At 34.6% G+C, this 16,215-nt stretch overlaps 1 protein-coding gene across 2 annotated transcripts in view; it reads left to right on the top strand.

The window, feature by feature from the left end:
• Positions 1–8,961: 8,961 nt before the first annotated feature.
• Eya1 (EYA transcriptional coactivator and phosphatase 1) overlaps positions 8,962–16,215 on the top strand; it is a 136,656-nt gene continuing 129,402 nt past the window's right edge. For both annotated transcript variants that reach the window (XM_042666172.1, XM_042666164.1), the window contains exons 1-2: positions 8,962–9,005; positions 10,556–10,683. In XM_042666172.1, the coding sequence (XP_042522106.1) occupies positions 10,560–10,683 (124 nt within the window). In that variant the 5' untranslated portion in view covers positions 8,962–9,005; positions 10,556–10,559. The remainder of the gene's footprint in view (positions 9,006–10,555; positions 10,684–16,215) is intronic.

Here is a 16,215-nt window from a genome sequence, read left to right as displayed (position 1 = left end):
TATGTTTACCAGTCTACTTTGAGCAGTTTGAATTGCAAAATGTTTTATATACTTCTAGAAATTATTGGCTTTCACCGTGGGAGAGGAATAATGACTAGGACTCTGCTTTTGGAGCAAAAGCATTGATCTTCACTAATCACATTTTGCAACTGAAACTATATTATTACTCTTGAGAGATAATCATTAGAATCACAGGTGAAGAGAAATTAGAAACTGGTTGATCCAGGATATAGCTCTCATGCTTAGTGTTGAAATTAGGTAAAAATAAACTGGAATAGAAAAGGATTACATTTTTATTGAATTTTTTAAAATAATCATTCAAGAACTGGATTGCCATTCCTGGAATGGATCAGGGAAAAAGACATTTGTTGGGTTTTATCCCTTGTTTCTCTGTTTATTTGTTATATCTAATTAGATTATCCAACTATTCACTCATGTATGCTTAGAAAAGTTCCAAGTCATCTTTTAGATATATCTAAAGAATCCTTTATATCTTCCTTTGCTTTTAAAATAAAGACTATTACTTACAATTTTCTATTGCTCTAAAAGCACTGAAAATTTATATCAAAATTACAGACTAATATATGCCTCGCATGAACACAGGCCACAGATGACTGTCAGATAAGACATGTTTGTTGCTATAGGATATGCAAGATCTTTGTATCTCATTCAGGACATTCAAATGTGTCATTACAACTTATTATTTCTTTCCCTTTTCCAGATAAAATCATATGTTTTTGTTGGGGGAGGGAGGAATCTGAAACTTTTATAATGTGTTCATGTGTTGAGATTTCTATAGCAAATATCAAACGCTTATATTTTCTAATATTATCTATTTTTAACTAATGAGAAATTTTCAACAAATTTTCCTAAATTCTCTTATAATCTGTATGACTGTAATTAGGAAAAGGTGTGGGCCTTAATAGTACATGGTTGTTATGTCATTAATGCTAATGAAACATTTAAATTAGGAAGTTGATAGCACATGGCAACTGTACATATTAATAACTTTAGTTATTCATCATAAAATAACTGTTTTTAAATTGTATTTAATAGCAATTATTATATATTTGATATTTAGAAGCAATAACCAGATAAAATTCATGGGTAAACAAATGATTGTCTTTATCTTGTTTTGTTTTAGAGAAAAGGAACTGTCTCTAAGATGTAAATACATATCTAAACATTACTTTTATGCAGCAACTAAGTTCTTTGTCACTAATTATGAAGTATGGCCTCTGTCATATTGATTAGTGGTCACATTAAGTTTATCATGCTCTTCAGACTCTTTCATGATTACATGCCTCATTTCTTTAATAGTATTTTATATTTATGCAAGTAAAATACTTGAATTTCAACATTAAAGAACATGTAATATAACATTTAACAATAATGCAGGCAAGTAATTTGTACAGGACATGGTACTTGACATGATACTTCTGCTGTTTTGACTTTATGTTGTTTGTATATTTATATTCTGGATTTCCCAATGTATAGGAAATGGGTCAGGAAAATAATAATTTAGCCTAAATATCTAAAATAACTTTTAAACTATGGGAAGTGTGGGTACAATAACTGCATGTCATTTAAAATGAGGTTTAATTCTTAAATGAGCACCTCAAATGTTACATTTTATGGAGCCCAGTAACAAATGTAATTGCAAAAACAGGGATTGCACCCGTTTGATATCACAGATTAAATTAATGTAACATGTTTTATCTGTCAATACTAGATTGTCTTTTGTTTTCTGCAGCTATCCAAATAACCAATACTCCTCTTCTGAGAAAGTGCTGTAGGTGGTAATATAATTCCATTTCTGCTGCATATGTGAACAGATCCAATAGCAATTGACTGTATTTTGCTCTGGCTTCCCAAATATGGTAGATGCCTTTACCCCATGGTTCTTTGCTGGAACTATATGAGATGGAATCCAAAGTGAGTTTGCAGTTTAAGCTGTCTCCGAGGTTTGGCAATGTATTCTTTCCAAGACTGGGGTCTTTTCAAGACTAGAGGGAGGGGAAAGCCTGTGTGAATTTTGGTTCTTAGAAGCATTTTGTTTTATTTTGTATGTATTAGAATGGTGCTTCCTTTTACAAATTATCAAAGTAAAATAAGACTATAACTGCTTTATTAGCTAATGATCTACAAGTGTATTTATGATCATTTAAGAAGTTACTGAGATTTTTTTTTTCATACCAAGGTGAGCACGTACAAGATAGGACATTTTTGTTTTCTAATAGAATGACCAAATAAGTAGATTAATATTAGTGGTAATGACAAGAATTTTAAGAAAAATAAACAGATATAAACATTTTATTATAGGTTATAACATTGTTTCTGATGAGTACCATCATAAAAATATGTTTGAACTGCAGCTTAGAGCTGGAAAATTAAAATGTGATCAATAGTTCATACACACACACACACACACACACACACACACACACATACACACACACACAATGCTGTTTTTAAGTATTTCAAATCGACAACATGGTTAAACCGTTGATTAAGCCATAATCTGCAGAGCATAATGATGCATAAAACACCAAGGAGAGGGTTACAGCTTGTCCCCGTCAGAGGCTGTAAAAAATAAAGTTCTAAGCAAAAATGAATCTTTTCTCCAGAATCACTTACAAATACCAACACGGAAATACAATCTGGTTTGGATCCCGAGAATTGTTCCTTGAAGACTTGCCATCCTAGAAATCCTTGCAGAACTATCAGGCAGGCGTTCGTTTTTAAATTGGCAATACCTTACACTTTTGCTCTTTTCCTGCTCCACTTAGCCATCCCACTTTGTATGTTCCTGTTAGTAGGTAAGTAGGTTAGGGGGAAAGATTCGGGAAAATATTCATTCCTCATGTTTCTAGGGCTGAAAAAAAAAAGTTTTGGGAAATTCTAACAGATAACGTGTAACTACTCCCCAAAGATCTTAATTGAGAGCTACTGTAGCAGGAGGTTATGTGTGTGTGTGTGTGTGTGTGTGTGTGTGTGTGTGTGTGTGTGTGTGTGTGTGTCCGTGTCTCAGAAGTTATTCTCACACAGCTGTTTATTCAGATAGCGTGGGGTGCGTTCATTTACATAATAATTTTTTTCTAAAGCAGCAAGGTTGAGTCAGAGAGCGCAGTGCTCCTTTCAATTGTTGTATTTAAACCAATAAGGTTAGGACAAGAGAATAGCTGTGGTTTGCGTTGCAAAAACAAACCAAAAAAAAAAAAAAAAAAGCCCCGAGGCTTCATGGGCAGACCTACAAGGCTGCGCAAACAACTGGAGGGGTGAGATTGTGCTGGCTCTTTGTCTGGGCTTCTCAGATGCTATCTGTGGCTGCTGGTCGGTGGGCAACGCGCGCTGCGCGCAAAGTTGTTCCCAAACAGAACGGTGGGAGCTGATGGCTCCGAGTTTGGGGCGAGGTAGAAACTCTGCAGTGCCACTTCCGACTGTCAGCCTTCCTGTTGCCGTGCACTGTGGCGGGGTCCTCGCCGGGGAAAGCCTTTGCGTTCAGTCACTCGGCAGCCCGAGCCTGCAGCTGCGCCCGGGCGCCGACCCCACGAGCCCGGCTCTGCCCCGCACCCGCGCTCCGCGCCCCCGGGCGCCGCGGCTCCGCTGAGAGCAACGCCTCGAGTCCCCCGCGCGCTTCCCTACCCAAGAACAAAACTATGTCAGGAATGGAGCTTTGCTAACCCAGAGAACTCCAAGGAGAACTTTAAACTGGTGGATTGCCGCCGATGTAAGCACCGTAAGTACAAGCTGACTGTTTTGAAAAATGGTCGTGACTGACAACAGTTGTCCGGTGGCAAAGCCCAAGATAACAGGAGCGCTTTAAAAAAAAGTATTATTGTTTTGATTTGTTGTAAAAGAAAAACATTCTGGCATGGGGTGGGGAAGGATGACACTTGGTGCCTGGGACTTTCTTAGTCACTGGGATCCAGCATGAAAGTATAATTCTTAACTTCCATATGATCTGAGCGATTAGGATCAGGAAGAGATCATGACAAATTAATTGTTAACCATTACTTTGTTATGTTCCATATAAATAAGTGTAATTTAGGACCATGTTCTCGAGAGTATTTCATCTCTCTTTTCTGAACTGCGGTAGAAACTTTCAGTATTATTTCGATAGAGTTAAGCTTAGAAAGATGCATACACCCATTATTACATGAATGTAAGTTTTCCTACCCACTTCAGATTGATATGAGAAAATCAGTAAAGGTTTCATATTGGAAAGGACACCAGATAACAATAAACACAACCGACTTTTAAGGAAAAAAAATCCTCTGGCTTCAATAAATAAATCCCCAAATATTATATTATACTAGGCCCCATCCAAAAGGTGTTAGACGATATATTTGTAATAAAATGTATTTGTCACATTAATACTTTCAATGACTTGGACAGTCCTGCAGCCTAAACTCCAGATTCCTAAACTTTTGAGTTATCATTTTAAATGTTTGCCATTCAAAAGCACTGTGTGAATTGTTAATGACTCATGGGCTTATGTTTCTTGGGGAGGAGTTTTTGAACACATTTACACATAGCATTTACAAAAATTCAATTCAGGAATGTCACTGGATTTAGACTAGCTTTTTTAAAAAAATGTTTGAAACATTAAAAAAAAAGTTTAGTTAAGCACACAGCATAGTTTTTGGATTGTTTTTATAATGTGTCTTTCAGAATAGGCTTTATGCTTGTGGGAGGGTTTTTTGTTTTGTTTTGTTTTGTTTTACCTCAGTGTTTGGGGGTTGAGGACATGCATACATGAATAGTCATGCTTTTGTATGATCAAACATTTGATATTTGACTTTCTCGATGCTTGAGTTCTCAAAGGCCCAAAGTGTTTAGGAAGTGAGTAAGCAGCCATGGCTTTTCAATTGTTGAAAATTCTTTGCGGTGACAGACACTGGAGCCTAATTGAGCCACTGTTCAGTTTTAGAAGCCGACTGCTACATGAGTTTCAGACATGATAAATGTTTTTCTCAAAATAAAATTTCAAAAATTATTTTCTAAGAATACACTGAGAAGAAGAAAAACCACTGGTAGCAAGAGAATAAAATTATCTTAATCAGCTATCAAAAGTCCTCCACATTTTAAATAAATGCTAATGTTTAAAACAATTCTTGTCTTTAAAACATTAGGCAAAAATGCTGCAACATTATATACTTGTTTAGCTTTGGTTTTATAAAGGCTATTTTCTCATTTTTCTTAAAGAAGATGCTGCACAAAAGTGCCATAGGATATTACATTGAGATAATCAGCAATGGTATTTAAGCCATTTACTTTGTGGAGTCTTTGATAAAGAAGGAAGGATAGTCTTGACATTTTAAACCCATCTACTCTTCCCTAGAACTTCATTTTAATTTTGTGGTTAGATTTTTTCTTCTAAAAATTTGTTTTTATCCTAATACTTGATATCAGAGTTGGGAATTGATTTTGGAGAAATTTTTGCAAGACTATTTTCTGCTTAAAAAGTAAATTTACAATTAAGGCACTTTTTTTTCTCTTTAAAATACATTCTGATTAGAAAATTACCATTGTCTTTCAAATTTGGGTGTATTCAGGTTGATCTATGCTTGGACCAACTAGTTTGTCTGCCAATTCTATTTAGATAAGTTCTGTACTTTCACTTTGAAAATTTCTTTTCAGTTTGGTAAAAAAAAAAAAAGTTTTAAATTATAGTCATTTTATAAGAATTGCTTTTAGCAAGCAAAAAAAAAGCCCATGGAAACCCCATAATTTAGATAAGTACCTACATTTTATTTGCTCTGTGCTGCTGAGATTTAGAATCCCTTTCCATTTACAGTTTACTTTTCACAGAACATTATTAACTTTTTGGCTTCATACATGATCTTCTGTCAGATGCTTTTGATTTGTAATTTAGCAAAGTATAATAAACAGTGCAAAAAGTCATGAATTTCACTCTGCGTCCCGAGCTCTGTGGTAGGGAAAATGTGATAAAATGTGTACCTTAAGTCTTGTTTGATGATCTCTCAAAGCAAGTTTACCTTCTGGAAATAATTTCTGGGGTTGAAGAGCATGGTATTAACAGATTTAATGTGGCTATTCAATGGATTGGCCAAGTACTATGTGAGGTTTAACAAAATGAGAGAGACAAATTGAACATCAACAAAAGTTACATCTGTGAAGAATTATAAATTTAATTAGAAAAAAAGGCAAACTTAAAAGACCTCATTAACTAATCAGAAGTCAAAGTTACTAGTTTAAGATTCTTGAATTTAAATTTGAAGGAGTTCTGCTATCTTGGTTTTTTGTGTGTGTTTTTTTTCCTTCTTTGTAGGTTCGCAACTCTGACAATATGCATGCTACTATGTGTGCTCTCTACAAAGAGTTTTAAAATGAAATGACTTCATTGTAATGTAAGATGACCATTCCATAATGTAATAGGAAATAATTTTTTGCATTCCTAGAAGTACGTGAATTAAAAATACCAGGTTAGGAGAAGACAAGAAACATATCCTCTCCTGAACATAAACTAGAAAATGGGAGCTTACAGAATGCCCCGTGGCACTTTTCTGGAAACCATGAAATATTTCTCTTCTTCTACAAAAAAAAAAAAATATCTTTGGTTATTTTTAAACATATTATGGCTTTAGACCATTAAAATCCAGAAACTTCCATTGTCAAACATGAGAGCAAAACAACACCAATCAGGACTAGGTATTCTTTTTAGATAAGTCATTAGAAGAGTATGTTTCCTTACTGCACTGTAATCTTGTAGTACACATAAAAAACTAAAAGCATGTGAAGTGTAGCATTTTGTAAACTGTAACTAATTTTGCTCACATCTGTGTCTAATTGTTGTCTGCATTCGCATTCTTGAGAGTAGATTTATTTTTCCTGGACCACGATGTGGGTTCAGCTGACCAGCCTAAGTGAGGATTAGTTGTTTTAAAGTTATTTTGATTAAAGAGTCATTTTTAAATACAGTAACACACAACACATGGTTTAAATAATCCTTGAGACACAAAAGAACATATCTGAAGTATACTTAATGAAATGAAGATCGTGGATATGGACTCTCAAAAATTGGAGTGTTTGAAAGGACAGTGGGGACTAGGTTGACGCTTAAAAAAAAAAAAACCTGTTGTGCAGATGCTTCCTTCTCAATAAGAAAATTTGTTAGAATAATTCATGTTTTCATGTTCATTTTTAAATTAACAAGTTTGACTATTAAATTTAGATATGATAAGTTAAGCCTCAAATGTAACTAGAGCCAAACTCCCAAAGTACACAATGAAACTAAAAGTATATTCTCAGGATTCTGCTTTCTAGCCAATGTTAGAATGGAAATGTATTTTAACATTTAACAGGAAGTATGCTTTACATACTCTCTCACATAATTAAGCCAAGAGAGTTCTTAAAACTAAGTTAGTTCTCACCTATAATTTATTCCATGTGTATAAAAATAAAGGGGAAAAAGAAGAAGAAAAAGAAATTTCCCCTTGAGGTAGTAGTTTGCTGCTGTTTCTAAAGGAAACCATTTAATCTTGTGTGAGAGCATTAACTTTAACAGAAATTATAGAAACCTGTTATCACAGATAAATATTTGCAGGCATTAACATTTAATTTCTACTTAATACTCAAGCATCATATAAAAATATTATAGAAACACTTACCCAGAGATTTTTATATAACTTTATAGTGAGACACATAGATGTTAATGATGCCTTATTTGAGCTAGAAAGGTAGGCTTTCTTAGTTTCATAAATCATAATTAAAAAATAACAGGACTCAACAGAAGATGTTTGGTTGAATGTCATTTGAGAGGCCTCAGTTCCCATCTTTGTTCTGTAGCCCTAATTGATGTCAGTTCAGGTTGAATGAAAATGCACATCAAAGATTTGGAATTCTGAGCCATTTTCAACATTCTGCACAGTGCTTTCCTCTGCCTGCTAGGCGTTACTCTGAGCTTGGGAGCCAGCAGCAGCCTGCTTCACCTGGCCTTCTTCACCTGTGGGTGTCTAGCACTAGCCTGGGGATGGAGGTCCAGGACTATGGGCTCTAAGAATCTGCCTGTTAGTAAAGCTGTTTGGTGTACTCTCCCAGTACAGATTGATCTAGAAACAAAAGACCTGAACAGGCTGGTTGACTGGCTAGTTGAACTGATTGTTCAACCATTCGCTCTCCCCACCCCTCTCTCCTCGAAAAGATGAGAAATTCAACGGGCAAATAAATAAATGTCACTGCTTTTTCAATGTTGCCGGCCAGAGCTGCAGAAGCTCTCGTTGAATTTTAACTTGGCACCCATACACAGGCACACTGGGCTATGATGTAACTTTAGTGCTGAAAACTCCTTAGCCATTTATCCTGAGTCCAGCCCTGCCTGAAAGCTGCCCAGGAGCAGTTCCAGTGGATGTGAAAATGACAAAGAGTGAACGTGGGAGAAAATCAACAGGATAAGGATAGGAAACTGTCAGGAGTCAAAGGGGTGGGCGGGAGCTCTATTTCAGCTGGTGATAACCGAAGATGAAAGATCCTCCAAGGATGCTGGGAGATTATTACTTGAACTACTGCTAAACACACTCATTTTGGTAATAGCTATTTTTTTTTCTTCTTCTTCCAAGCACCTTTTGCAAACTGCCTGGGCAAGGCTGCTTTGCATGTTGATTGGGGGAGGGGTAATCCCGTTTGCAGCTGTCATAGGCTAGTGATGAATCACTATCCCGTCATTTGGCTGCCTCCCCTCCCCCTCCCTGCCCCCCAACACAACACACACACTAGGGGAGGAGGAGGATAGACCTGCAGAAGGAAACAACAGTTGAGACCTCAACTTAAAGACAATATGCCTTTCACTGCTGCAGTATCCTCCTTTTTCTTTTTTGGTTAAAAGCGGTCATTGTTGGTCTCAGCCATGTGCTCTGTATAATTAAGAGCTGACCCTGAAGTACTGTAACAACAGCTTCTAATTTTTTTTTTTTTTTTTACTCCTGACCACAGGTGCAAACATCTCAAACCAGTTCAGATGTGTCTGTTTCCTCACGTTGCAGGTAAGGATATTGTTGGTATTCAACATATTTGTAGATTACCTTTCTGTGACCCAGATCTATTTTGGGCTAGTATTTCTTAATTATTTCTATTAATAGCAACAGCCTCGGTTAGAAATTTCTTAACAATTTGTATGTGTATGTGTGTGCACTTGTGAAAAAAAAACTTACATAGAAAAGGAATAGAAACCTTGGTTGCAAAATAATTATAGACTATATTTTTCTGTGTTAGAGAAACTGTAAATGTGAAATAAGAACTAGAGGAAAATTGGGTTGAAATAATTTTTGCTTTGAATTCACATTGGAGGAAGTAAAGACTTTCTTCAGAAGTAAAATGGCTCATGGTAAGCTGCTTTAAAAACTGAGGTCCACAGTGAATTTAAGCGCAGTGTGTTAAATTAAAATAACTACCTTACATTGCCCTGGTAGATGAGGAACAAATAAGCTCATGCATCTAACATGAAGCCATCCTTACCTATTATTACTCTTTTTTAAAGGAAAATAAAATGTTTAAAATAAAGTGATGGGCCTTAAACCATATTTTTAAAAAGTTAGCTGTCAGAAAGCAGAACCCACACTTAGGTGTATTTTAATGACTTCAAATAAGTCTTCATTAATAAGACTATTAAATATAAATGTGAAATTGTCCTTATGAGCAGTGAGTGGCTTTTGTACCTTTACAATGTAACTACTGAGTCTTAAAAGAACTTTCAGGAGGAATTGAGTTGTTTTTAGATGGTAAAAGTGCAGATGATAGCAATGAAGTAGAATTGTCCTGGTTTCCCTAAGTGACAGCTGAAGTATTCCTAGTGCTAATGCTCCCAGGGACTCACTGTATGTTGGCCTTATCCCTTTTCAATTGGGCACGCTGTATGTAATCCACAAAGCAAACAAGTGAGCCGACATCATCATGTTTTAATGCTGCATTTGTTTCAAGGGAAACAGAGGAACAATTAAGTAGTTTGCCAGAGTAAACACATGCATCAGGACTATCTCATTCCCTGTCACTAGACTATAGGTTTCAAGTGTTTTATTTGGTTTGGAGACCCATTAAATTACAATTGGGTGGTAAATTATAAGGAGTACCTAGTGTTAATTTATTAGATGAAGCAGATTCCACAGAAGAGCGATCGATTTCTATTGGACTTGATACTTATTTGCCTTTTCATTTAGAAAAATAAGACCTTTGGGGATTTTTTTTTAATATAAAAAGAAAAAAATGACTATTTTTTCTTTGAAGAGTGAAATAGATGTTATTGTCTAATGTTAGGCCTTGTGACTTGATCTACTACGTAAGAGGAAATAGAGGAGATTTTCAGAACTCCGTTAAATGTTTGTCTGGATAGGAAGGGCAAGTGCCTCTTTTAATGGTACATGTAATGAAAAGATGACTGTAGTAAAAATGCAAGAGGAACTGCTCTGAGTCTGAGAACAGAGATACAATGGGACTTTTGTGTGAGTGTGTTTCAAAGGAGGTGTCAAGTCGTTAGCGCATTAAATGGTGGTGTTATGAATTTGGTCCCTCTGTCAAACGGAAGGCTTCTTGTCTTTAGGTCTATGGAAATGCAGGATCTAACCAGCTCGCATAGCCGTCTGAGTGGTAGTAGTGAATCCCCCAGTGGGCCCAAACTCGATAATTCTCATATAAATAGTAATTCCATGACTCCCAATGGCACCGAAGGTGAGTGTCTGCTTCTTATGGTTTGCTTTGTACCTTATTTCCTCATCAATATATGCCTTGTTACTGAGGGGTTGTGATTTACGTTGTCAACTCCATTAAACTACTGTTCTACTTCTCTAAGTAATTTGACTTAATATTCATCACTATTTAGGAGCTCCACATTGCTAGGCTATTTTAACATGACTGAGAGCAATGTTACTTGAGAGTCTGTAGTCTATTTTAATATACATGGGGTTAATTTTTACGTAGATGTATATATGTGTAGGTGTGTGTATATATAATATATATATAATACATTCATGTGTGCATAACATTATTAACTGTTGACCACAATATGCTGTCAGCATTGTTTTACTGTAGGATCAATGAAAATTTGGAATTACTTTATTTTACTTTTCATTTTGTTACTAAATATAGCCAAATTTGTTGAAATGTGAGTATTGAACTGGACTATTTCTAAAGATTTATGAAATAGTTTGTATATCCAGTATTCTTGTATATATTCAAGTATAAATAAGTTTTAAAAAGTTACTACAAAATATGAAGATATGGCAGATATACATAAACTAATTTTCTTAAACATGATGTAGCATATGCCTTAAATAATACTGTTGCACTTGTTTCTGCATATTTAATATGTGGGGATATTTGTGTGAATCTTAGGTAAATAGAAACACTTGTTTTAACCCATGTGTATGTAATTCTAAATATATCAGGGTCTATGTATGTATTGCTACCTGAGACGTACTCTGAGCATTTTTATAACTTGAGGATGTGGAAGGACATATGACATTCAGCATTGTATTTCTAATTTCGTCTATGGAAAGTATCTTTTTCACAGATTTTTAAAATATATTTATGCATTTTTAAACTTCAGGCTCTTGACTCAGAAAATAAGTATCAGGAATTGTTCATGTTAGAATTCCATCCTTGGACAAACCTTTGACTATAGGTTCCCAATCACCATGATTATCTTTTATCACTCAGATTTTACAAATAAACCAAGTAAATGCTATAATTATTGTCTTTTTTAGGGTAATATTTGAATATGTATCGGTGAAACCTTTTGGAATCTGTGAGCTATGAAATTTATGATAGACAAAATTTAAATCTGCCTTCTCCCCTTTGGTAGTTAATTAGAGATAAGAGTCTCACAAGACTTTCCTACCTAAGCTGTCTTTGAACCACAATTCTCAGATCTCAGACTCCTGAATAGCTGGGACTACAGGCATGAGCCACTGCACCCAGCTTTAAATCAGTTTCATATATATATATATATATATATGGTGGCTTGATTTTTATGCAGTGTTTTTTTTATACCAGTGTTCTTTATTTTTCTTTAAGGCTAAAAATATACATTTTCAGTGTTTATGAAAAATAGCTGTTGTCAAAAGTAGACGCTCTGCTGACCTAGCAAAACAATTTCTGAATAAAGGTCCTTTTCACCTGAAACTTCTTCTCATTTCAATAGTCAATCAAACAGAAATTGAAAACATGTATAGGGAAGCAATTGAAGTGTAGAAGTAGACGGTGTAGAGCAAGTAAAATAAAAGCCAGCAGAGCTGTTTCCTCTCCCTTTGGACTTGGGCTTCAGGTGAAAGCATGCTTGCTGTGAGTACTGGCTTGGTCTGGAGACACAGCCCACCCCAGGCTCTGCTCAGGTGAGCCCATTCCAGCCAGCATGCTGGGCAGGCAGCCACCGTGGGACCTCAGATGCAAACCATTAGCAGTCATTTCTGTCATCATAGTGTGAAGATCAGACAGTCACTTATCACTTGAACATAAGGACAAACTAGGCATGTCCAATTACTTTGCTTAATAGAAGACACCGGAATAAATTGAGTAGCATATTTATGTAATACCCATAATTCTTATGTGAAAAATGAAATAGGAATAAGAAGTTTCTATCTCAACATTTTTACCAGCAAGTCATCTCCTAAAAATAAGATCCACTATAAACTGACATGGTGAATTGAAACCCTTTTGTGTTGTTGTTGTTGATGATGATGATGGTAAAATAATATTGAAAAAAATCTACCCAGTACTAAAGCAGAGTATGAGTTGGAGGAATTCCCCCTTAGATGGCTTTGTGTATCTGGCATTGTTTGTTTTTTAAGCACTTGTAGAGAGTTATTTCTGAATATTTACATTTTTGACCTGGATATGATATTCATATTCTGGAATACTTAATTTTAAGGTAAGAGTTTTTCATGATTAAAATCAGCTTGGAATAATAAAATATTTTAGATAATTGCTTGAAGCATTCAATTTGTGAAATAATTCAAAATCTCTTATACAAAAGTTTAATAGTTAGAAATGAGTTTTTGTTAAGCCCTGATTTCAGAGAAATAATGGTTCATTTCATCCTATTTTAAAGGTTTCTTCCCTGGTGTACTCTGCAGGATTTTGGTAGGTTGGAAAGTGAAGTTAGAGACAGAAAATTGTACTTGGACGTGATAAGTTAAACAGGACTCTAAACATTCACACAGTGAGACCATAGGATGATATTCTTAGGAGAGGATCACAAGGGCTCAAAGCTATGTGCATATGATCATATAAAATGTTGTTTACCAAAATGGAAGTAAGAGGTTTTTGTTATTTTACTTGTTGGGTTTTTTTCTTCCCCTTTTGTCACTTTTTTTGATTTTTGTCTTGTATGTAAGTTTATCTAATTTGGGGAATTAATGGGGGACACAGAAATGATGAGTTAAAGAGTTGAATTAATGCAGCAGTGATACTCACTATATACTATGTTGAAAATGAACTATACCATTTGTGGGGAAGGAGGGTCAGAAGAGAAAAAAAACGAAGGAAAGAAATGAAGAGGTAACAATTTTCAAAAAGTCATTACATGACTTATGTAACTGTAACCTCTCTGAACATCACCTTTATAGTAAAAATAAATTAATTGAATTAATTTAAAAAAGAATATCAGTATACATTATCCCAGGCATTAAATGAACTTTTGTTAATTGATTGGAACATCCAGTTTTATTTTACAATCTGAAAATATAAATTACAATCTCTATTCATGGTCCTCTTCTCATACTTAGATCTAAACAACAGCATGAGGTCCACATGATTATTAAGTCTGTGAATTCATTTCTTTTGCTACTTTCATGTTCCATCAAGTACATTTTCCATTCCTCTCAGCCACCGCTAGAGGAGTTAGGTTTTAAATTATTGGGTTCATTAACATCTGGCAAGTGTCACTAGAATAAAATCATTATAGATTTTCCTATTCCTTCTTTGAGATCTTAGTTTGAAACTAACAGTATTTACAAATGAAAATTATTTTTTTACAAAAGAATAAAACAAAAATGCATTGAAGTTTAAACTTTTCAAAATATTTTTCACCTGCTTTAATTCTTACAACTATTTCCATCTACACACACACACACACACACACACACACACACACACACACACACACACACACACACACACACACACACACAGAGTTTATACTTAAGCAATTTCTCTGTAGCCCAAGTGAAAATAGTCTCAGCTCAATTGAAATTATTTAGGTCAACAAAACTTCCATTTAGTTTACACAGTTGTTGGCTTTGCCTGAATTTATATAGGTTGTCTCCTCTCACTCAGAGCCATGTTTTATTTCCTGCCACTACTTGTCCCTATAATGAGGCTAAGAAAACAAGAAAATCTCCTGTATCAAAAACCCTAACTTTATCTAAAGAACAAACAAGAAAGGAATGAAATGGCAAGGCACAGAATATTAAATTTCTTCTTAAGTCTGCTGCCAAATTATCATAAGACTCAATGTTTGTAGGTTCTGTACTTACAGGCTAGTGCCTATTTTCATGGTTCATCTAAGGGATAAAGGCAGAAAAACACCAAACTATAACATCAAGTACTGTGCTTTTCTATTTTCTAGATGACATATTCCTCACTTATAATAGTTACTTGAATGTTTCATTTTTCAAAGCTTTTGGCCTTTCCTATTTTTATATTTCAGCTTTTCTGTGAGTATTATTGTTACAGTTTAGTTGTTGGTATTACCAGTTTATAAATCTTTGAAACAGGAAATATAATTAGGTAGACATAGTATAATATTGGCATAAATGAAGGCTAGGCTTGAATCAGAATGACCACTGTTAGAAGTGATATGTTTCCAGATGCATTAATGAACAATTCAATTACTATTAAACAATTAGTGTTTAACCCACAGAACATCAGTAGATTATTGTAAAAACACATTGTGATCTTTGAAGTGTTGTCTCTACACTTTTGGAGAGTTATAGGACTAGAAACTTCTCACTAGAGAAAGTTTTGAGTGTAATTTTTAAGAAATAGGTGTTTGTATATTGATGTTTCCATTTGTACATCAAATCTTTGATTATGAGAATTTCTTATATTCAGTATATGTTCATTTCTCGCTCTGGCAAAGGTTTGGACTGATGTTTGTGTTAAGTGTGAAAAGTCATTGGGAACTTTTTCTTCAGAAGAACTCAAAGCTATAACAATAAAGAGGATTTTTATTTACACACCTAATGAGGGCCTTGTTTGCAAAGCAGGGATTCTTTCTATCTTTATCTCTGGTTGTCTTAAGTCCTTGGGAGCCTGAAGTTAGTCATCCACTCTGTTGCTAGTTTGAGTGTTTATTTTTGGTTGTCTGTGGGTAGGGAGTGAGGAAAAGCTCAAAAGAGGTGTGAATGAAGAAATTAAGAGCTCAACTTGGAAGTTTCCTCTATTGTAAATTCAGATTCAAACTCAAGAAGCTTACTTAAACTGGTCTCATAACAGATACATATTTTTTTGTTTGTTTGTATTTTCTTTTTGTTTTTTTTTTTCTCAGATAAATGTATCTTTAAGTGACCTAAAACCAGATGAAAGTTGGGATCTTCACTACAAATTTCAGGAATTCTCATGGTAATTCAAATAGTAATTTTGAATTAGTATATCAGATTTCCAAGTTGATAACAGATTAAAATCTTGAATTAGATGGCTAAATTGCCCCATTTAAAACTTACTCAGTTGTGTTTTGCATACTTAGTATGATAGGTTGTTTCATTTATATACATTTTTATTACCATAGTCTATTATAAGATGTTGCCATTTCTACAAAGCAAATAATCTGAATTTGTTTTTCTCACTATAATTTTAATTTAGAAATATGCAATTTTGTCTAATGAGGGTATCTCTAAGAAAACTTATTTATAGGAAATATCTAAACTAGAGTGAATATGTATAAGATTATGGTTTGTGGCTGCAGTATACAGGCCAAATTTGTATATTTGTGGTCAAACATACTGATGTCTATAGAAACATAGTAATCTAATTTTATTACTGTTTACATTCTGCACATAATGCAGTTTCTGAGAGATTAAGGAAAATCAGAGGTAAAGAAGTTTGTAAATGACGTTTTAAAACTTTGTCTATACCCAAAAATCTGAATTCTTAATTTTTAAAAATTATCTTTAAGTAGTTGTACAAAGGAGTTTCAATTCAACATATCAGTGCATCTTTTTTTTTTTTTTTTTGGTAGGGGGATGCCATGGGGCTTGAACTCAG

The sequence above is a fragment of the Dipodomys spectabilis genome, unplaced genomic scaffold (genome assembly GCF_019054845.1).
Source record: "Dipodomys spectabilis isolate Male_0828 unplaced genomic scaffold, ASM1905484v1 ptg000015l, whole genome shotgun sequence".
Taxonomy (NCBI): Eukaryota; Metazoa; Chordata; class Mammalia; order Rodentia; family Heteromyidae; genus Dipodomys; species Dipodomys spectabilis.
The sequence above is the reverse complement of the archived record's forward strand: the minus strand, read 5'-3'. Positions and strand labels throughout refer to the sequence as shown.